Source organism: Rhea americana, unplaced genomic scaffold (assembly GCF_003343005.1).
Source record: "Rhea americana isolate MKP2758 unplaced genomic scaffold, rheAme1 scaffold_317, whole genome shotgun sequence".
NCBI lineage: Eukaryota > Metazoa > Chordata > Aves > Rheiformes > Rheidae > Rhea > Rhea americana.
In genome coordinates, this window is record NW_028186443.1 from 735,207 (window position 1) to 756,804 (window position 21,598).

The 21,598-nt window shown below is 40.8% G+C and overlaps 3 protein-coding genes across 7 annotated transcripts; 1 reads left to right on the forward strand and 2 right to left on the reverse strand.

Moving 5' to 3' along the window:
- Nucleotides 1-6: 6 nt before the first annotated feature.
- On the reverse strand, nucleotides 7-9,083 carry PIMREG (PICALM interacting mitotic regulator). Of its 3 annotated transcripts, XM_085310333.1 has the most exons (7): nucleotides 9,051-9,083; nucleotides 8,200-8,260; nucleotides 7,519-7,838; nucleotides 6,386-6,720; nucleotides 5,533-5,628; nucleotides 4,616-4,662; nucleotides 3,201-3,269 (listed from the first exon to the last, which is right to left on the reverse strand). In XM_085310333.1, exons 3-6 carry the CDS (start codon nucleotides 7,807-7,809, stop codon nucleotides 4,632-4,634), a joined length of 753 nt encoding a protein of 250 aa, XP_085166459.1. In that variant the 5' UTR covers nucleotides 7,810-7,838; nucleotides 8,200-8,260; nucleotides 9,051-9,083; the 3' UTR covers nucleotides 3,201-3,269; nucleotides 4,616-4,631. The 3 variants fall into 3 exon arrangements, with proteins under 3 accessions (XP_085166457.1, XP_085166458.1, XP_085166459.1); XM_085310331.1 differs by lacking the exon at nucleotides 4,616-4,662 and having other exon boundaries at nucleotides 7-3,269; XM_085310332.1 differs by lacking the exons at nucleotides 4,616-4,662; nucleotides 8,200-8,260 and having other exon boundaries at nucleotides 7-3,269; nucleotides 9,051-9,080.
- A 1,587-nt stretch (nucleotides 9,084-10,670) lies between these two features.
- FBXO39 (F-box protein 39) lies at nucleotides 10,671-19,329 on the forward strand. 2 transcript variants are annotated; one of them, XM_085310334.1, is made up of 4 exons: nucleotides 10,671-10,862; nucleotides 11,659-12,888; nucleotides 14,028-14,204; nucleotides 18,794-19,329. In XM_085310334.1, exons 2-4 carry the CDS (start codon nucleotides 11,875-11,877, stop codon nucleotides 18,818-18,820), a joined length of 1,218 nt encoding a protein of 405 aa, XP_085166460.1. In that variant the 5' UTR covers nucleotides 10,671-10,862; nucleotides 11,659-11,874; the 3' UTR covers nucleotides 18,821-19,329. The 2 variants fall into 2 exon arrangements, with proteins under 2 accessions (XP_085166460.1, XP_085166461.1); XM_085310335.1 differs by lacking the exon at nucleotides 18,794-19,329 and adding an exon at nucleotides 14,962-15,199.
- TEKT1 (tektin 1) lies at nucleotides 15,947-20,535 on the reverse strand. 2 transcript variants are annotated; one of them, XM_085310338.1, is made up of 7 exons: nucleotides 20,259-20,535; nucleotides 19,715-19,880; nucleotides 19,317-19,445; nucleotides 18,684-18,830; nucleotides 17,178-17,400; nucleotides 16,347-16,543; nucleotides 15,947-16,118 (listed from the first exon to the last, which is right to left on the reverse strand). In XM_085310338.1, the coding sequence occupies exons 1-7, from the start codon at nucleotides 20,533-20,535 to the stop codon at nucleotides 15,959-15,961; spliced, it is 1,299 nt and encodes a 432-aa protein (XP_085166464.1). In that variant the 3' UTR covers nucleotides 15,947-15,958. The 2 variants fall into 2 exon arrangements, with proteins under 2 accessions (XP_085166464.1, XP_085166463.1); XM_085310337.1 differs by having other exon boundaries at nucleotides 16,347-16,582.
- Between the last annotated feature and the right edge of the window lie 1,063 nt (nucleotides 20,536-21,598).

Sequence of the window (21,598 nt, forward strand, 5' to 3'; positions counted from 1 at the left end):
GATTGTAGTCTTTAGGCCGGGGCAGCACTACTTGTGTATTCAAGCAAATCCCTGGTGCTATTACATACTCTGCAGCATAAATTTAACAGGGAAACATGAAACTTCTTTCTATATTGTTTCTTATCTTAAATTTGTTTAAAAGCTTTTTTTTAAAAAAAAATATCTGAAATAAATAGGTGTTTTTATTTTTTAGACTTTAAGGGCAACAATTGTTCCTGAAAATTAAAATTTTCCTCATTTTTTCCCCTCCTGTTGTATTTAATCCAGAAAGGTAACTACATTATAGAAACACTATAGAAACATTATAGAACCACAGAGTGGTTCATGGTCAGTTTTCATAAGCTCATAGGTTTAATAAAGGAGAGGAAGACATTGTATAAAATGTGATTTTGTTATTTTTCTAATTAGAACATGAAACATGAGGTCTGAATTCAATATCTCTGCACTGAATTGTTCATTTCAGACATGCAAGGGAAAAAGCGACACTTTACCCTGTACCAGCTCCCAGGTGGGGGTGAAGAGTTCCCTAAACACAGAATTTTTCAACTTAACCTCCTCTCAGCTTCTGTAAGATCAATAATTCTTTATGATCCATGTTTGTAACTCAGCAGAAACAGTGGTTTCCACAAGCTAATTAGACTTAATTGTTGTCTAAGTACAAGTGTTATCTCTAGGTTCCTACAGAAGATCTGGAGTGCCACCTGCATTTAAAATGGTGGTGGTAACACTCTTTTTGCAAGAAAAGAGCTCCATTTTCAGAAATAAGAAATGGCCTGGAGCAGATAGAATCTTCTGCCATGAGCTCTGGAACAGAAATCAGGAATTTATTGCCTTTCACCCTCCATTTAGATCAAGCCCTAGGTAAGGGGATGACAGTTTACCTTTACTTATATTTATCCCAGTAAGGTTCTATCACAACTGGGTAGTGAAGAGGAGTAGTGGAAGAAGAAGGGGAACAATTTTTGACAGTTCATTTCTCATTTATTAAAGATGAACATAAAAAGGTGAGACAAAAGGTTTACTATAAAATGCTGGGTGACACAATACTGGAGGCGTAACTTAAAGACTGCTTAAAAACTTAAAAAGAGCTTTAAGGATGATGATTTTGAAGATGATTGGTGTGTAGAGTTCAGAATGGCAGTCTCCTCACAGAACCCCAAGCTTTTTGCATATCTTTTCTATTTCTGGGGGAGGGCAAGGGCAGGCTACTCTACAACTGAATACCTGTGAGAAGATTTGAAGTTGAATGTGTTCTTTCAGTCTGTAGTTTTATTAAGTGTATACTTTTAAATAGTTTTGTCAGTGAGAAGGTCCTATATGGTGACAAATGTTTATATTTCTTATGGTTGCACCTTGTAAAGATTTAAAAGTGTACAATAATTTAATATGGACTAAGGAGTAAGATTTTTACAATTGGTATATTTTGATGTGAGCTGCTTTTTAAAAATCTTATAACAAATTAGTCACTTAATAAAACCTTTGCCTTTAACCAAAGGGTGTCACAGGCTCTTCTTACTGCTGGGGTAGAAAGTCTTAGACAATTACATGCATGTTCTAATAGGCAGAAGTGGTATAAATAGTCTGTTTAATGCCTAGAATTATCTGAATAGGATCTAGATTTGTGAATAGAAGTCAGCCTCTGAATTCTAACACCCCTTTTGAAGGGAAAAAGTAGTATAAAAAAATACTTCAAGAACCAGACAGTATCTTTCTGAAAGCTGTGTAAAAGTAGTAGCCACTACATGCAAAGAACTTCACACTACTGTTCCATATGGAAAAGTAGGCTTTAAAAAGAAAAAAGTAAGTTAACACCAAAACTAAAGCTTTTCCAGGCATCTGAAGCACTAGAAGTCAGAGTTGTTTTTAGGCAAGTTTTCAATCCTCATAACTGTCACCATATTTTAAGCAGTCCGGTTTGAGGAAAATCAGAGCAAGTTTAAAAAGTTACACATATCAGAACTGAACATGATTGTTTCCTATATTTCTACTTAATACCATTAGAATTTTAGCTGTTCCAGTTTTGCCAAACATGCATTTAAGTTGCACATGGCAAGTAAAGCAAGTTTCCCAAATTAGTCTTCTGTTTAAAGGTTCATTTTATAGAACTAAGGGATCTTGACAAGCCTGCACAAAGCTGCTGCTGCTGTGGAAAACACAGCCCTAGTGTTGAATTCCAGAAGCTTGAGAAATCTTTGCTTTAGTTCTAAAGATTTAACTCTCTCTATTAAGCTAAACCTAGCTTAAAAAGCTCATCAAACAAATGTTATTTTTTTTTTTTTAGAAAGTAATTAGAAGTTAAATACAGGTATCAGATGCTTGGTATACTTCAAATAGAATGCCTGTGTTATAATATTAGGTAATGACATTAGTTGTAAGAAGTGATATTAATTGTAATAACAGATTTCTGTATATAATTGAAAGATAGACATTTAAAATCAATGCTTAACTCCACTGCCAAGATGCTATTTAAAGTAGCATCAAGAAGTGAAGCAAAACTACTCTAATTCATCTGGAACGTAACTACTTTAAATGGTCTTAATTAGGCTAACTAATAGCAACCCTTAAACCATGAATTGGCATCCTAATGCAGTTTGATTGTTGTGGCTTGAGCAATTCTACAGAAGCCTRTTGCCTTGCAAGGACATTTTTCCATCTGAACTCAAATAAGCCATTACTGTTTCATTTACTTACAGTTAAAAGTGAGCTTAGCTTTCATAATGCTGTGGCTTTTTGTTTGTTAGTGTATAAAAATCTGCTAGAACCTGAAGATAATAGATCTGTTCCCATACTATGCAGAGGAATAGCTGAATAGGTCTTACTTATGATTACCATTCATAGAGCAGCAGCCCCTTACTCTAGCCATCCCAGGTCAATCTAAACCTCTCCAACTACCAACTGCCTTGTGCAAGACATTCAGGATGGTCCCTCCTCTCAGTAGGGCATAACACATTATGTGGTACAAATTTGATTCACTTGTTCACTTGGAAAGAGACAGGAAGACCTGAGCTGCTTTGTCAAGGAAGATTATAAGGGTAAATAGCTTATTCAAATGAGTCAGTTACGTTCAAATCATAATGAACTTTCTCAAGTCTTGGACAGCATTCTTCTTCTAAGCTCATAAAAATAACACTACTTAGCCATCATCTAAGTACAAACACCTTGATGGAGATTCTTTGCTTGCCTTCTGATAGCTTGAAAGAGTTTGAGATTGCTGCAGAAACCGCAAGTTTTGTGTCATTAGATAGTTGTAGTTTGATATTGCTTGTTGCCTGCAGAAGAGAACAAGACCACCATTAACAGTATGAAATCAACAACATTGACTTCATCTGGTTGTAACTGTTTGTCCCACAAACTGCTGAAAAATTGGCAGATGGACTGGGAGCAAGAAAGAGTGCCAGGAGCAACACCCTTTCGGTATTAAACACACCTCTAAACATTAGCAAGGAAGTGTTTTGATTGGTTACCTTCCATGCGCCTGAGTGAAAGCACACTAAGTAGTGTAATACCATAATTAGCAATGTAGGCATTTCTTGCAATAAAGTCTAATTCATTACCATGGAAACATTGGAACAACGCATAGAGCTGGCAACTAGCTACACTTAGGCTCTGTTTTGTCAAGAAAAAAGTGAAATGGGAGGCTTAATACTAAAACTCATGGCAATTGATACGAGAACATAAAATCATGTGCTAGAATGTAAGGGCACCTGCCAATAAGCTCATTTCACAGCTATTTAACAGGTAACCTACAAACCAGCTAGTGACGGAGCACATTATATAGGTCTACTCATGCAGGAGAACTGGACCAAGTCACTCAAGACTTCAAGCACTTAAATTACTTCCAGGTAGAGAGTTGTTTTTTCCTCCTATGCAATTTTACAAAAATCAACTTCTTACACCGTTCTTTGTTGTTGAATAAGTAGTATTTAGGGTACTATTTTCCCTCAAAAAAAAAAAACTTTCAACATATTGGGTGAAGATATTTTTTTAAAAAAAGCACAGTCCAGATCTCAGTGAAATTAAGGCATTTATGGCATTCCCACAGAAAACATGCTAATGGAAACTTCTAAAGAATTAACCCTAGAGGCTATGTTTAAAAGCTTACAGCAAAGAATTCCCAATCCACTTAGGTGCAATTGCTGTGTTTCAAAATGCCAGCAATACAAGTACCACCTGCTGCTATTGCAACAGCATCATCTTAACTGCTAAGACAATGCCAGAGACAGAACAGAAAGAAGCTGTAAAGTTAGGAGGCTCGGGGTAATAGCTTGTTCTGTCATGCTTTGTGATCTTAATTAGTAATCAGTGAAAACTGGTTGAGTGACAAAGGCATTAGTACCAGTAGTTTTCTATTCTGAAGTGGGAAAAGTTGCTGTTTGTACAGAAACCCAACTTGTTAACATGTGAGCTTTCTCTAATCAACAGCATAGAGGCTAAGCTTGACAATTGCATGATAAACTGCTGTAGCCAAGAGGCAGCACTGATAACACAAGGAAGAACCCTATGGTTCCATATGGTAAGATAATTTGCCTCTCTCTCCCTCCCTCCCTCCAAACAGCAAGTTTTCTCCACATAGATGCATGCAGGTATAGTCAAGGTAAACGAACAGCTACTTTACCTGGTTGGTACTATCTTCAGTTACGAATGAGAGAAACTGTCATATCACTAACAGATGGGAGAACATTAGGAGTGAGACTTATGTGACCTTTCAATGTATATGATCATTAACTTGATACAGGAATTAACCTGTAATCATGTCTATTTATCTAAGAACAGGCCCATTGGTAAAAGTTGAGCTTCTGAAATTATATAGTATTTTTATGCCTTTAGCATAGAAGTATTCTGGAAAAATACTTAACGCAAGGCCATCTCTAGAGAATTTTAGATGCTTGACATTTAATTATTGAAAGTTAGATATCAAATGTTCTAAGAGAGGATGTTTAAGGAATTGCCCTGGTGTCAAGACTACTGACCTCACATTTTATTGTCTAAATGCATCTAACTTTCAGTGACATAACCCTTACAAACACATCAGCCTACCATCTTCATAGGCTGAATGAGAAGTGAGTGACTTCTCATGCTTTAAGTTTTGAATTATTGTTACCATGGTCTATTTATAAACATAAAGCTACCTAATAAAAGCAGAGTCTCTTTTCTTATAAATGTGCAGGCACCAATCATAGCTAAGTCACTGGGATTTTTTTGCCAACCCTGGACTGGCACATCTTTAGACAGTAGCAGAGAAGTACCTTTTTCACACAGGGTCAAAAGTGCCTCTAAGCAAGGAGAAATCTGATTTTCACAGCAAGAAACAAAGTGGAAAAGAGCATTTGACAGGTTTTAGTGAATCTGCAACTCCAACTCCAGATGTAACCTGTGCAGGTATCTTCAAGAGAGAAAGGTTACATCACATCTGAGCTGGTTTTGCAGCTATCCCTAATATTGAGTTACAGGGACCAGTTAGCCTGCATTTGAAAACACCTGAATTGTAGGTGGCCTGCTACCAAATTTGGGGGGACACTTAGCAGCATTTACCTCTCTTCTTGCACAACAGCCTCATCAAATGCCTGGGAGAGACGCTTCAGTTGGCAAATCCCCGAGGAGACCAGTTCCAGCTCGCAGTCAAACTCTCTGCAAACAAAGTAGCCATTACTAAAGAGCAAACAGGACTCACTAACTAGCTGACACTATCCAACCCACTGTCTTTACAGAAAAAGCTCTAACTATCTCTGGACTTTAGTCAGAAGTTTAGACTTCTAGCAACCATGCTCTGAATTCCACCAACTAGCTACTTCACATCTCCCTTCAGCCCCAAGACAGCTATCTTCCAGTTTAAGCACTTAGTTCAGATTAGTGAGGTTTGGATTCAGCTTCCAGCTTTGACATTTCTCATGTGACTTTGACCAAGACAAAACATCTGTGCCTTACAAAGTGCTTCCTGGGTCACAACCCTTTTTTAGTTTGTGTTATTTCTGAGGAAAGGGGAATCTCTATCCTATATAAAAAACTTGGCATAAGCAGAGGTATCCCAGGTATTTCTGCAATACAAACAGGCAGCTTTGGGAAAGTTAGCTCTAAGTAGGAATGAGGTGCATCCAAGGCAATTTACTGGAACAACATCTGCAAAGAACTCTGGTTTATTCTAGAGTCAGATGAGAGCTGCTGACTGGTAAAGTGATAAAGACAAAGCTTGCTCTTTTCACAGCACAAAATGAAGTTTCATGGTTCAGCTTTATGCAGCATTCAGTCTATCTCTATAGAGGAACATTACTTTCTTTACTATTCTAACAGCACACCATTTCAGTGGAACAGGATAGCACCCATCTTAAAAGACACTTTAACCACAGTAATGAAAAAAAGCAGTAAGGATTACAAGAGTGTGACATACATCCTTCTGTTAGCAGAAGGTGATGAATAAGGACTCTTTAGTGCTGCTGCTCTCCTTGATCTCCGGAGTGGGACAGCATCTTTACCAAGCCAGCATGAGAAACGCCTCCATTCTCTCTGCTCTGTCATTCTTGTTGGCCCAAGCAAGGCTCTCTTGCTGGATCTTGGGGTGTCTCTGGAACTGGCTGCTGGAGTAACACTGTTCTTATGGCAAGGGGTTCGAAGTGGAGTGCTTCTCTTCTTGGAAGAGCTGGCTGCACAGCTTCTCCTGGCAATGGGTTCAGCTGGAAAGGCCACTAGTGAGTGTACTGGTTTTTGGCAAGACTTCTGTATTTTCTGAAACAGATATTGGTAGATACAGCATGCAAAATGAAGTCAGCCAGCCTAGAGTTTGGAACCAGAAAGAATAAGAATATATAAGCTGAATCCCTTGCTCTTGTTCTTATAAAAGGTTTAACCTAGCTGAATGCTTCTCAGTCCTGCTGTATCCATATCTTGTTGGAATCATTTGCTCTCCTAATCTTGGGGGCTTGTCAAGGACTGTAGCAGGCATTGCAACAAAGATCCTGCCACTTTTGTGCAGTAAAGAGCCAGAGTCCCTAACACAACTGACACACTAAAGAAAGTTTCTGCCAACTGAAAGGACAGATCAAACTTGAATTTGCTACCCTATTAAGTTAGATTGGCTATAATAGGGAATATGCTAATGATAAATAGTATGGGTACAGGGAAAGAAAAAAAAAAGATATACACATTTCTCAAACACAATTCTTTGTAAATCACAGCCATCTCTACTCATATTCCTCCTCCTCCTGAAGGCTGCTCTGTCACACATGAGTTATAGGAAGGCAAAGGGGTTTCTTCAGTAAGAAGAGGAAAGTATTGATAGAACTACTCCTCACATTTCTTTGTTTTGCCTTCCTCCCTGTTCTGCTAGATCCATAATTTGCGTTATCTATAGCCTAGAAGAGATATTGAAGATTTTACTAGTTACCAGCCATAAGATAACCACTTGTTGTGCAGTCCATAGGATAGGCCCTCTGGTATAAAGCGTTCTGTACATCCAGAAATCTTAGTACTGAAATCAAAGCCAGAACTGAACTGTACCTACATTCAACTGCAAAGGCAACATACCTGGGACACTTTTCCCAAAGTGTTTTTTGCTGTTCTTGTAATGCTCTGGAGAGTTTGGTACTTGTCTTTTCCTTCCAGACTTTCCCAAGTTGGAGTCTCGTGGAAATTCAGCTCTACTTGCTTTAAAGGTATTCGCTTCCTTAGAGACATGCGTATGGTATTAAGAGAACTCAAAGAAGCCCTTCTCTTAAATTTGTCAGGCACAGGGCTCTCGTTCTCATTGAGGTCAACTAGGAGCCGGTGTTTCTGCCAGCCCATTGTTGTCTTAACATTCTGGAGCACAGATACCATCTTGTTCCAGTTCTTGGTCAAGAGTATATCTAAAATTATCAGAATGAGGAAAAAAATAGAGTATACCAGAGCAAAAAGGTGGAAAAAAAGAAATAGTTCTATAATACATTTGTTTACAACTGCGTGATGCAGCAAAATTAGAACTGAGCAGTCTTTTACTTGGGAACCTAAATCTGCATAGATTTCCAGAGCTATCTAAGTCGGTGTGTTTTCATGAGAAAATTGTTATTTATACTGCACAGGCCTGATAAACTGTGAGATTCAAGCTCATAAGGTAAAATGCTCTCTAATTGCTAGTTTTTTGTTAGCATCTCAGAATGAGGCCCAACCTCCCAAATTTTTAGCTTCATTAATTGTATCAGACAAGTTTGCACACTTAGTGTCTCCTACCTGAGATGCTAGCTTAAAGGGTCACTCTTAAGTCACGGTTGCAATTCTGTATACACAAGTCCTGAAAATGGACAAGATTGTTACTTGCAGATAAGATCAACTGGAGGAGCTAGATGTGGTATGATAGATATCATCTATTCCTATATGATAGCTACCTAGATATCATTGAGGAGTAGTTTACATTCCCAATTTTCAGTGGCTAACAGGCAAGATATTGCTAGTGAACTACTTCTAAAAAGCAATTGAAATTCAAATGTATTTTAGCAATCTGAGTTATGAGTGAGCCAATTTCACCAAACCTTCAGTATAGTTTAGAGGCGCTGCTAATAAAAAGCTGAGTGGTCTCTACTACTGATATGCTGCACATTACAGAAGCCTAGTAACATCTCTCCTTACCATCCCTGAGCTCCAGGATTGTCTCCACCTCTCACAAGTGTCCTCACTTGCATCAGAAAGCAATAAGATCTACTGAAATCTTTTAATTTTTGAAGGTGTTTGGCATATACAAATATGAAAAAGCTGGTAAGCAGGTAACCAGCTAATACACTTACTAGCCCACAGCTTAACAGACTTCCTTTTGATAAGCAGATTATGACTATTGACTAATTCATGCTGAAAAGCTTTACCGAGGTGCAACGCCCAGAAAGCAGACCCTCGTGCGGGGCTGCATCTGCGCTGTTGCCAGCCTGGCGCCGCGCAGTGCAGCACGGCATGCCGCTTCGCCTGCGCCCCGCGGCTAGGGGCACGCGCAGCTGCTGAGCCAGGCACCTTGCGCTGCTGCTATCTCTAGTTCCAGCCACTTTTCTGTCCCCCCCCCCCGGCCGCGAAACGCTGCTCGCGGCCGTACTTACAGCTCCAGCGACGGACGGACGGACGGACGGACGGACGGACGGACGGACGCGACCGACCTGCTGCCACCACCTCAGGGGAGCAGCTGCTGCGCGCCCGCCGCCGCGTTTAAATCGCGCGCCGCCCGCTGGGGCTCTGCGGATTGGCGCCGCAGCCGCGGGCCGCCCCCATTGGCTGCGCGCGGCGGCCGTTGGGTGGCGGGGCGTCGTGCGCCGGCGGGTGGCGGGCGGGAGCAGGAGGCGCAGCCGTCACAGGAAGGATGGCGGAAGCGTCCGGCGAGCGGGATGCCCGGCTGGGAATCCAGATCACTACGCCCGTTTTTTCTAGTATTAATTTTGGACCAAAGTCTTACGGTTTCTTCCCCTCCACTGCCGCATACAGCTGTAAGGGGTGGATACAGACAGAGTTCAGCTGCCCAGTGTTGTACCAGGAATTGCAGTGTGCTGTGTGGCAGATGAGGCAGCAGAGAAGGGCCACGTGCAGAGAATGCAGGGATTCTCTTTTAGCTATCCCAGAGGAAAATTCGTGCATAAGACGTGTAAGACATTTATCTTTAAAATACTTATGCCTGAAAAAAAAGGGGRGGACAGTACAGCTCAGTAAATGTCCCCTACTAATTGCAATATATTTCTCCTTGTTAACAGCCCTGCGTGCTGTTCTCTTTCCTCTGCCTGTTGACTTATAGCTTACAGATAGGTGGAGATGTGTTTTTCGCCCTGCAAAAATCTCGATAGGGAATGTTCTTTGGGTCTTCTCAGCTGCAAATTGCATCTGGATCCACAATGTGTTAGGGCTTGGCTGGAGTCTCCATCTGAACAGGCAAAATTGGGTCCTTTCTAAATGACTGACAGTTTTATGACAAACAGATATTGTTGGGGTGTGTGTGAGCATAAGAAGTGAACTTAAGTGACAATCATATCCCTGTCCTCAGCTTCTGGAGTAGCAGAGGTTTTGGATCTACACTGATACTGGAAAGAAAGAAGACAAAATTTCCCCAACGCAGACGTGGTGCTAATCAAATAGACAGTGTGTGCTGACACAGAGCTACCATAGGACTGGCGAAGCCTAAGCCAAAAGGGAACCAATATGCTAAATTTAAATTGCCTACACTTTCAAGCCTATTTTAAAAATGAAAATGGAAATATCTGACCTTTTGCTGTTATAAAGAAGCTCTCAGAGGAACTGCAGATTTTTTTAATCTTATGCGGCTTCTGTTGTCTCCATCTGTTTCAAATTTGCTACCTCAGTCCATCTTTTGAGTCACATCTTTGGTGCTGCCAGCCAATGAGCCTTGATTTTAGAGTAGAGTGTAGAAAATTATCAGTTGATATTTTTGCTGTTTCATCCCCAAGACCAACAGTACCAATTGACATGGTAAGACTTATGCACCACAAAGATGAGAAGTAAGTGCATTCTGAAGGTTTGCCTCTGCAAAGGTTTAAATAAAGCACAAGTTTTGCATGCCTGTTGGCTATTGACAGAGCTGACTAGTAGTCAGAATGATCTGTAAATGTGCTGATGAAAGCAAGGGCCTAACAGACAGCAGTGGGAGCTAGCTTGCATTTCACAGCTGGAGTTTGCAGCTGTGCAAACCTAACCTCCCCCCCCCGCCCTGGCACGAAGCCCCTCGCCGTGACGTCACAAAGGTGACCGCTCTGCTCCCTGGCAATGGCTGACCCCCGGCGGGAGGGAGGGAGCGCCGCAGCGGGAGGTCTGGACAACGAAGGCACGAGCTTTGGAGGCAGAAGATCAGAGCCGGAAATGTGCTTGGAGCTCTGAGTGTTTAAAACAGTCCAATCTGGAGAGCAGAACTGGTAATTTTTTACATTGTTGTTGTTTACTTACCTGTTTTACCACTACCCAGTTGGCCTCCTGACTTGTCAGTCTGAATATCCTACTTGGACTTAGTAGATGGATAACTCATATAATAGGACAGCTTATATTGCTTATTAATCTGAACAACAAGTGTACCATAATCTTTGGCAGGATGCTACCTCAGATTATCTTGGCACAGTATCACAGAATCAAACAATCAAGAGTAGCTGAGGTTGCAGTGGACCTCTGGAGAGCATTTAGTCCACACACGCTCAAGCAGTGTCAGCTAGAGCAGGTTGCCCAGGACTGTGTCCAGTTGGGTTTTGAATATGTCCAAGCTTGGAGTTTCTACAGCTTCTGTGGGCAAACTGTTTCAGTGTTCAACCACCCTCACAGTGCAAAAGTGGTTTCATATTTTCAGATGGAATTTCCTCTGTTCAATATGTGCCTATTGCCTCCTGTCACTGGGCATCACTGAGAAGAGATGAGTCTGGCTCTGATCAGAGCTGCAGGACATCCTGTGTGAGCATAGTACTCCAGAGGGCTAAAAATAGTAATTTGTGCTAGTTTTGTTTACTGTTGTTCATGTTTGTGTAGCCCAAAACAGGAGATACTTTTAGAAACTAAGCACCAGGCCCAAACCGTCATAAATAATGTGGTGCTTACCAAAGGTTTCTAGAGCCTGTAACTTGATTGTTTGACTAGGCTGAAGGCCAAAAAGCTCAAAAATCTGTTCTGTGTTCTTGCTGTGATTTTTTTTATTCATACATTGCTTTTTTTCCCCTCTTGATTTAGGTTAGACTGCAATTTAGACCCAAGAGCTTGTTTGATCATGACAGCTTGAGTACAGAGGCAAAGGAAGGATTGTTGCTTTTGAATGTAAAGAAACAATCTTTTAGCTTTTCACTTGAAAGACTTTATTCTGTTAGGGATGACAAGTAATCTAGCCACAGCTTTCTTCATCTAACTTTAGTTCATCACACAGAAAAGAAGTGAAAAACTGTCTCCTCAATGGAAGATGACAATGAGCCTGAGCAGAGCTGCTGGGCTGGTTTACCTGATGTCTGTCTGAGGCACGTCTTCCATTGGCTAGATGACAGGGATAGATCTCGGGCTGCCTTGGTCTGTAAAAAATGGAGTCGAGCCATGTACTCCGGATCCCTCTGGAGAACCAGAACCATCACATTCAATGGCCGACCATCAAGGGCACACACATTTGAATTTGAAACTGCACTGTGGTATGTCAAGAAATTTGGCAAGTATTTGGAGCACCTTGAGATCAAATTATTGAATCCTTACAATGCTGTCTTGACCCGAAAATTTCAAGTCACTATGAGAGGTCTTCTCTCACACTTGGGTAAATGTAATAGCCGCCTGGTATCCCTGAGCATCCAGCATCTGGAGTTAGACCGTGTGGTCTGGAAAAGCATGGTAAGGGCTCAGTTTATCAAGAACTTAGGAACCTTCCTGAAAAGAATGAGCAAACATCTTGATTATCTCAACTTAAAAGGAGCAAGAGTAACCTTGGAAGAAGGCTGCGAGCTTCTGAATTCTCTGAGCTACCTGAGAAACAAAAGCTTTATATCTGAAGTCAACATTGAAGATTTCTTTAGTCTCCACCTTCCCATCTACAGCAGTACATTGTTCCACCAAGCTATATCCAAGTTCCACAGCCTGGTCATCCTGACTTTCAATTACAACTGTATCTCTGATGAACTGCTGGACATCCTGTCTAAGCACAGTGCTCATTCCCTCTGCACCCTGAATATCAAATGCCATATCCATGATCCTCATGGACAAGTGGTGTGGGGGATGTCATGGGCAAACCTAGCCAGGAGAGCCCCACGACTGAATGTGAACTTCTTCTTTGAAAGAGTCATGAAACATGATCACCTAGCCAGGATCCTGCTAGTGGAGATCCCAGTCAGGAGCATCAGTTTACGGAGCTGCTATTTCAGTGACCCGGACTGGACAATGAGACCTACCCTCATCAACCTCCTTCCAGCCTACAGGCATGTTCTGCAGGTAGTGGAGCAGTAGTGGCATCTTACTATAATATCACAAAGCTCAGCAAATATTCTTACTCATACAGGCCTTTTGCCTAATGGCAGGCATCAGTGGGAATGCTTGACCACAGTTGAATGTTCAGAAGGCAATTTTTGTAAGGGACAGCTATTCCAGCATCCCAGCAATAGTCTAATTCCAGTAACTATCTTTGTCCAGTTACAGTCCCCATCATGCTGTTTCTTACTAATATCAGGGTAGTGTCAGGTTGCCCTCATAAAATGCTAACAGCTGAAATACAGGTGGCTGTAGTGTCATCAGTAAGAGCCTTTCAGGCTCTTTACTTACACTTCAGGAAAGTGTCATTTTGCAAGAAAGCTTTGGCTTTATCCTTCACATACAGCTTTATGTTAGTTTAGTAGCTGATAACTTATCCTTTCATATTTTCTGAAATCCACCCTTTTGTAGGGAAATCCACGTATAAGGAAGATACTCTATACATGTTGTTTGTTTACAGGACTGTAGGCTGCCTCAAACTATGCCTACAGTTTTGCTCCATTTTGGCAGTACAAATGTCTTACAGCGTGTGTGAATTAATTGATGCCCATGTCAAGATTAATTGATGCCCATATCAAGGCACTTTAGCATTGTTACTGTTGTGCTAAGCTGACCCTTGTAAATGAGCACCATCCTGTGCATGCCTGATGGAAGCAGATGGCCTTCTAACTAATGGTTACTGACAGCTTTCTTTAAGTTGCACTGCAGGGTTTCCAGTAAACAACACAGATCTATAAAGCTTTCTAGAAATTTTGTTTGAATCTAGTTTTTATCTGGGATCATTTCTGATACATGAAATAATAGCGTGGCATGAGCAGTGGGTGCTGCACCTTCTAGATGGTAGTAAAAGCTGTCTGAGAATGATGTGTATTGCACAAAGGATCTCTATCTTAATGGGAAAGTGGTGATTATGATGGCATATACTGTTGTCATAAAAAAAAATGATTCTCTGCTATTGCCAAGGTACAAATTTGATCTGCTGGCAATCACTTCTGTTGGTAAAATTGGAGCAGTTCTTGGTAATTGAATTCTGATTATTGCTGCTTTTGATAATAAGCTTTGTTAAGCTGTACAAGTATTAACAATGTTCTTTCTTTTTCAAGAAATTAACTCTTGAAGTAAACAATGACCATGAACTGCTGGACAATGAGCTGCTACAGCTCATTTTATCATGCAAGAGGTTGTTTTTTCTGAAAGTCTGGGCATTTCTTAGTGTCACCTTTATGGAGAAGCTTCTACAAAACCGTGCAGAAAAGAAATGCATTTTGACTACTATAAAGGTAAGAATCTGTGCTGCAAAACTCCCATTTTCTTCCTCTCTCCTATACCCAGAGAAGGTTGAGGTCCCCGTTCCTATAGAAAGGTCAATTATGGAAATGTTAACATAATCATCTTCCCTATAATATATTTTAGCATGATCTGTAAGGATCCTCACAGCCACTCACAGAAACAGGTCTCTCTAACCTACTCAGCCAAGCACAGAATACTATTAAAGTTTATTAACTGGCCCCAGCTATTCCACAAGTCCTTGCTAGGCAAAGGGTCTCCTGTCACCTCCCAGTTCAAGCTAGGGATCCCTGGTCACATCCTAGGCCCAGTGCTTGGCACTATGCCTAATTTGAAGCATGCTGTTGAATCTCACTAAATTGCGAAAGGATATAAACACATCTCACTGAATAAGGATGCTGTGTTGAATTGGGGCCAGGCCACAGCTGTAACTAGAGAAAAACATGCTTTCCCAGTCCTTTGCCTGCTAGATTCCAACTTCAGTAGAACCTCCCAGATCTATGCAGATGCCAGGGATGCATCTGTTCTGGGGGCAAAAGAAGCCTTGATCTCCCCAAAAATTCTTTGGCAGGGGATGAGTCAGTCTTCACTCTGTCTAGAGTGAAAACAGAGTAATGACCTCAGAATTTCGACTCAAAACAAAGGAATTTGACTCCTCTAGATTCCTTAGTCACAGAGACTTCCTGTTGCCACCAGCTTTAATGGCTGAGCCGTGTATCTGAGAGACATGACTGCCGTTCATGCACACAGGTCAGGATTTACACAGCCCGACAAGAGACCAGTGAGGAGGATCGGCTGTTGCGTGATATTTACAAGAAGTTCAAATACCTGATTGACTCAGAGCTTAATTATTTTGTCATCACCTACCCAATGGTGTAAGCCACAGGGAGAAAGAAAAACACCCAGTCACACCTGCAAATGAGGAACTGATCCTTTGGAGGGCATTAGTAGGGCACTTGAATCTTTTCAGCGATGCCTCTAAAAGGGAGATACCATTACAGCAAGAAACAGGCAAAAGACAATTTTACAATCCCATGAATTAAAATGTTGGATTTGGGAATTGGCCTTCCATGTCTCCACCATTATTTATTCTTGCCTTTGCTTTGTTTTCCCAGCACTGAGACATTTTCCACGCTTACAGGCATCTCTAGTAAAAGTGAGGCCCTCCTCTCTATTCAGCACTTCGTATTGTAGAACTTCAAACACCTTACCAATGAAGTCCATCCCATGATTTCCATTTTACAGATAGAGAAACTGAGGCATGGGGTGAGGAGTGATTAGACCAAAGTCAACCTTGGGCTTGATCTTGATTCAGATGTAGTCAGATGCACTATCCAATACATCACCAACCCCTGCTTCCTACTAAATTTGATATGCACTGTGTGCGCAGTTGTTAACAGCAGACAGATGTTTTCTGCACAGTTTTCTAACAATGGCTTATGAGGGAACTCCTGTTTTGACTTCTACAGCTTCTAGACTTCTCCATGGCAAAAGATACCATGGGTTGCACCCAAGATCAGTAATAAGAAGAAGGGACATTCCTTCTTACTCTTTAACTTTATTGGTAAGTGGGAGATTTCATCAGATGTTCTGGAGCACAGATATCTGTGAGACAGAGGACTGTAAGTGCTAGGTCTCTTTTAATTACCTCATAAAACTAGAGTCAATAGTGCATTTTTAACTCTAACTTTTCACCCCCCCCCCCCATCTCTGAGCAGGAGCTAGCTAGCCTCCCAGTGTGACAGCTTCAGAAGTTGTTAATGGCAATAGATTCCCTCATTTGCATGCAGAGCACTTCATCAATGTACAATGTATTCTCCTTGACCTGGATCTCCTCCTCCAAGGAAAGCTGTCGGCGGCTCAGACCTTTCAACTCCGCTTCAGCCTGTGCCAGTGTGTCCTTTAATCTAACAGAGAAAAAACAGACAGACAGTTGAAACACATGGATATTTTTCATATGGGATAAGAAACTTTGGTGAAAAACCCACGGAAGGGGATTCACACAGAGACAACAGCCATGCAGCTCCCCCTAAAGTGTCCCACTCCTAAAGAAAAAAATGATTCCCGACTTTTCAGCAAAAATTAACCCAGTAATCTATACTACAAATTTCTCATTCTTCCATTGTTTCACTTACCTCTGAATATTGTTTGTAATTTCTTGAACTTCACTAATCAGCCTGTGCTGCACTGTGTCGCAGCACAGTTCCACATTGGGGCGATGGGTTCTTGCCTCCAAGCGAGTTTGAGCCACTTGAACAGGTCCTCCTTTATCAGTGATTGCTTTCTCTAAGGCTGCAATGTTCTTCTCCTGTGAGGCAGTCTCATTCATCACCTTAACAAACCCAACAGAAGGAAGTGCTGCACACTGTCTCTTAGAGTGAGTGAGATCATCAACATATTCTTTAATAGCTATTGTACAAACAGTCACAGTAATACTCATAATGTTTTAAGGTATTTCATTAAAACATTTTACAAAAGTTGGCCAGGATTATTATTCCTTTATTGGAAAAGAAGTGACAGTATTATGAGCAAGAGCTGGAATTTAAACTCAGCAATTAAAAAAACATTTAAAGCTCTGTTTTCATGTATCTAATTTGAGGCAGATTGCTCCTGGTTTTCTAAGCTATTAGACTTTTGCATTGCAATCACGAAAAAATCCTTTAAAGAGCCCCATGTGTCTATAAACCACAAGGGAAATCCTGACTTTACTGAAGTCTACAGCAATGTTTCCATTGAGTGGGAGATTCCAGAAAATTTACCTCTATAGTAATGTGCATAGAACTGATAAGATAAAATCTAAGTATTCTATAAAGAAAAAAAGAAAAAGGGAAATGTGCCAAGTTTGCCAGTGTTGAAAAGATGAAAATTTTAAAGAATAATAGCTCAAGAAACTGATTTCACAGAATAGACTGATGACCCTAGCCCATTGTTTCCACTATTTCTGCTGATTGTCCCCTACTACTTACCACTGAAAGGAGTGTCTCTAGCTTGTGCTTTGCATCTTTGACCTCTTTCACTCTATTTCTAAAAGCAGCATTCACCGTCTCAAATTGCTTGCGCACATCGTTCACTGTCTGGGAGAGGATGCAGTCAATCAGTGCCCTCAGTGCCAAAGAATTGTTTCTCTGTTTGTCAGCCTTTTCAATATTTACGATTGAAAAATCTATCCACTCTTCAAGGCTCACAGAACTAGAAGAGATACAAAATGAAAAGTCATCAACTGGCAGTATTAGATTATCTGTGAATTAATAAATCTATACTTATTGCTCCACAAAAAACAAGTAGTAGTGTTAACGAGATCAAAGCAGTACTATTAACTGCAGGGCCCTGCCGGCATCAGCTGTGCTGAGAATTCTACAGGTACAAAATAAAGACTCTCTACCTCAAACATTTCAGAGGAAACAAAGATAGGATGGAAACCAGTTTGCCAAAGTCACAAAGCAAGTTTTTTACAACTTTTCTTTTTTCGTTATGAGGGGTTGATTGTGGGGGGAGGCACAGATAACCAATATTTCTTAGAACACCTTTCATTAATTATGCTTTTATTGATAGAGTTAAGCAGTTGCTATTTATAGCAGGTAACTATCTCCGCGCAACACATTCACTTACTCTCTCACAGGTCACTTAACATGCTAAAATAATCATTCATAGTTACCTAGTTGGAGCAACTGTTGGAAAGCCAAACATATCTGTATACCCAGAAGCAGAAGGTCCTACTAGCAGACTAGTGGCTTGTAAGAAAGTATTTGGAAAGACCCTCACAGGATCCTTTTTTTCTTCACTGGGTGTATATGTAACCCTGTAGTCATCATTTGCATATAGTAGCCAACACCCTTCCAGATGTGGTCCAAGTTAAACAACTTGTTGATGCACACTAACTTGTACTAGTGGCATTGTACAGAGCTGCCAGACTCTTGTGTTCTGACTTCAGCAGCAGCATCAACAGCACTTACTAATCTCCAGAGTATATCCATCCTTCAGACAGTATCGCACACTACTTTCTTACTATGTGCTTTTTCTGTCTTCAGCCTATTGTTTTGTAGTATCTCTTTCTCCACTCAAACCGTTCAGAGTAATACACACAGAAGGAGCCTTCATGACAAATTAATGACAGTGTCAGGAACTGGCCCTATGCAGCCTGTGTCCCAGTCAAGCAGTTTCCCTACCAGGACACCCTAGCAGGGAGAGGAAGTTAAATCAGTAAGTCTATTCTGGGTTCCAGCAGTGTGTGAAATTTTGCTGTAGTTGTTAGCCTCAGAATCTTTTAATGAACTGCAGTTCACTAGAAGTGTGGTTATTGTGGCCTACTTCACAGGCATAATACACAGATACTGAAGTGATGGACAGAAGTATAAAAATTTCTATGATGGACATGATCTGTCATACACAATTACTTCAATTGTTTATTATGGTAAAACTCAAACTGTCTGTATGAGCTGAATGTATGTTCACTGAGTGAAATAACCACTTACTTTCCTTCTATTTTCACCACATCATTATTAGCATAGTTGATATCAGGACTGTTGTTTGTCAAGCTAGCACAGTAATCATCAATTGTTAAGGCTGTGAACTTGTCCCTCAGATCCATTTCCAGTTTGTACTTTGCTGAACGGTTCATTCTAGAAGAGAAAACAACCAGACTGAAGATAAACTGACAAAACAGCAGTCTTCTTCAGCCCTTAACAGTGGTAAACTTGTCAATGACCCAACACCTAGGCATTAAGTCTCCCCAAAACAGCAGGTGTGATAAACAATGCAAATACTATTATGGAATTCTGCATATATGAACTGTTAGTTGCAAAGCCTACAGTTCCACAGCCTGATGCTGCCTCCACAGAACTGATGGTATAATTCCCACTGCAATTAAAGGCACAGGTCTGGATCCTGAGATCACTAAGAATTATGTGCAAGTACTTTCAGTTCTACCTGAAACTAACTTCCCACTATTAATGATCAAATGGATGAACTAGAACTGAGCTTCTGTAACTGTTTAGCACTGAAGGTAACTTTGGACCCATGCTCAGCTTGACTCTACAGCTTCTCCGGAAGATCTCTATCCTACTTTTCAGCTACCCAATATTCAGTTATGCGCTTTCGCTCCACACCTGATTTGCTCATTGGTTTGTTCCAATGTACGTTCAAGCAAAGCAATAACTCCTTGGAAGACTTCAGTTTCCTTGATTAGTTCCTGTTCCACTTCATCATGGACCAAGTCAATCCCAACTCGCCTCTCCCTAAAGAAAAGAAGAGCCATCAGCCACATCATTGTTCAACTATCTGCAGTTGATGAAGCCCAAATTTCCATAACTAAGGCTTTTTCTTGCAACACTGGAAATGGTCATCGTTCTTTCATAGCTTTGGTTTCCCAGTGTGACACCACAGAAATCAGACTGACTCTGCTGCAGAAGTAAGACCTTAGATTGGAGGCTTTTTTTTCTTATTTGTTAATGATTTGTAATCTATATTTCTTCTCTGTCTGCATGCTTTTCTTTCTTAATCTCACCTGTTCAGGAGACACTGTTGGGCAATGACAAGTGGTTCTTTGCAGCTTTCTAAGGCTTTCTCCAGCCTGGTCTTGAAAGTCAATAGTACCTCTGTCTCATTAACAATCTGTTCAAGTTTGTCATCTAATTCTTGCTTCCAGAATTTTATTTCTTCCAGTCTCTGTTCTGCAGATTGAAAATTGCAAGTATGTATTAATATAAGTCCATCTTCTTTGCTAGAGCACTGTAGATCAGGCCTTAGCTAAAGATAGAAGGACTCAATCCTCAATGGAGTGCATTTAGTGCTTTAACTGATGTTCAGAGATAGTTTTGCAACTATGTGTCAGGAGATTTGCATGGACTATCTTTCTGTGTATTTTGGACCAGTAATTTATCTGTTATAAAATAAAGAATTCACTTCAAAATATTTTTAAAGTATTTTGATTTTTTTTTTTTCCATGAGATCAGATAACATAGCATGGTCATGTACTACATATACTTCTATTTCTAAGGTCATCTTAATCGCATAGGTCAAATAACACATCATGACACCAACAGGATTACCTATTTTCTTGTTGACATCACTTTGGGTTTTCTGAGTTGTCTTTTCTGTTTCGTCCACCAGCCTCTGACTCTCAGCTGTCACACGTTCTGAACTGGATTTCTGAGACTCTGTACTGGCATAGAGCATTTTGTTTGCAATGTACCAGTCTGGGGGAAGACATTTGGGTGGAGCTTGCAACAATTTGGCCATTGTGTTTTGGAAAGGTTCTGGATATAAAACAGGAACAGAGTCACAGGTCAATTCTTGGAATGTGTAACCTGGAAACAGGAATAGCATTATTTTTGGTTGCAGAAGTAAGAACAGGGAAAGACAAGTCCATGATGGTCAGAAAGATTCTTGCCCCTTTTACCTGGAAAATGAGGAAGGTGGAAAAGATTCCTTCTGCTCAAGGTTCCCCAAGAGTTTGCCAAGAAGATGTGGAAGAGAAGATTTGGATTGGGAGAATGAAGAAACAAGAATTTAGGAATGGAAGCTAGGAGAAAAAGACCTGACTTGAAAGAGGAGATGAGAGGGAAAGATGAGCCTTCAGTGATGGGATGAGGAAGACAAAGGAAAGCAAATGAAAGGATACATATGAGGGAGGAAGGAATTACTAAAGGGACAAACACAGAGAAGTGAAAAAAGAGCGACCAAATATAAAAGAGTCTCCCATCAGTTGCAGAAATAAGTTTTAAGAATAAGGCTGGAGAGGTGGATGAGCTCTACTTTATAAGAAATCAAATGGTTGTTAGGGAAAAAAGAAGACAGGACCTGAAAAGATGAAGGAGGAAATACAGTAGATAAATGAGGAAATGAAAAAGTCTAGAGAAGGCTAAAAGAGAAAAAAAGAACAAAAAGCCTATTGGGGACACTCTTTTAATGTAGAGGTAAACTGATGCCCCAAATACATGCAAAGTCACATCGATTTGATTGAATAGCAAATTACCTATCCTTGTATGGTGCTTACCCCATGTTTCTCAGACAATTCCTCACCTTCAGAAACACACAGCTATTCCTCAGCAACGTACAGCTCTGCCCAGACTCCAAGACAAATGCCTTAAAAGAATCCTCCTCCCCCCACATCCACCTCTTTGCTGCTACTACTCCTGGCTTGGATTGTTCCCAATGACAAATCCTGGCTATGTGCCACGTCCTCAGTTCTCCTGCATTGGAAAAAGTTTGCCCCCAACTGTCTTCCAGCCTCAATCTCCACAGCAGCAGTGCATGTTTTCTTTCTAAATAGAAGACTAAGCATTCCAGGAGGCAGCTCAGAGCAGCACAGAAGGTAAACAAACTGCGTGCTATGGGAACAGCAATACTACATCCTAGCAACCAGGCCAGCTTCCGCTCCTTGCATGTG

Excerpts from the sequence above, each read along its gene's own strand:
- PIMREG (XM_085310331.1), bottom strand. The coding sequence starts at position 7,809 with ATGGTATCTGTGCTCCAGAATGTTAAGACAACAATGGGCTGGCAGAAA. Across the intron at positions 6,721-7,518 it reads CTTTGGGAAAAGTGTCCCAG|AAAATACAGAAGTCTTGCCA; the intron begins GTATGTTGCCTT and ends TATCTGTTTCAG. Across the intron at positions 3,270-5,532 it reads GCTGTTGTGCAAGAAGAGAG|GCAACAAGCAATATCAAACT; the intron begins GTAAATGCTGCT and ends TCTCTTCTGCAG.
- FBXO39 (XM_085310335.1), top strand. The coding sequence starts at position 11,875 with ATGGAAGATGACAATGAGCCTGAGCAGAGCTGCTGGGCTGGTTTACCT. Across the intron at positions 12,889-14,027 it reads CCTACAGGCATGTTCTGCAG|AAATTAACTCTTGAAGTAAA; the intron begins GTAGTGGAGCAG and ends TTCTTTTTCAAG. Across the intron at positions 14,205-14,961 it reads GCATTTTGACTACTATAAAG|GTCAGGATTTACACAGCCCG; the intron begins GTAAGAATCTGT and ends TCATGCACACAG.
- TEKT1 (XM_085310337.1), bottom strand. The coding sequence starts at position 20,535 with ATGCTATTCCTGTTTCCAGGTTACACATTCCAAGAATTGACCTGTGAC. Across the intron at positions 17,401-18,683 it reads GTGGTGAAAATAGAAGGAAA|TTCTGTGAGCCTTGAAGAGT; the intron begins GTAAGTGGTTAT and ends TATCTCTTCTAG. Across the intron at positions 16,119-16,346 it reads ATTACAAACAATATTCAGAG|ATTAAAGGACACACTGGCAC; the intron begins GTAAGTGAAACA and ends TTTCTCTGTTAG.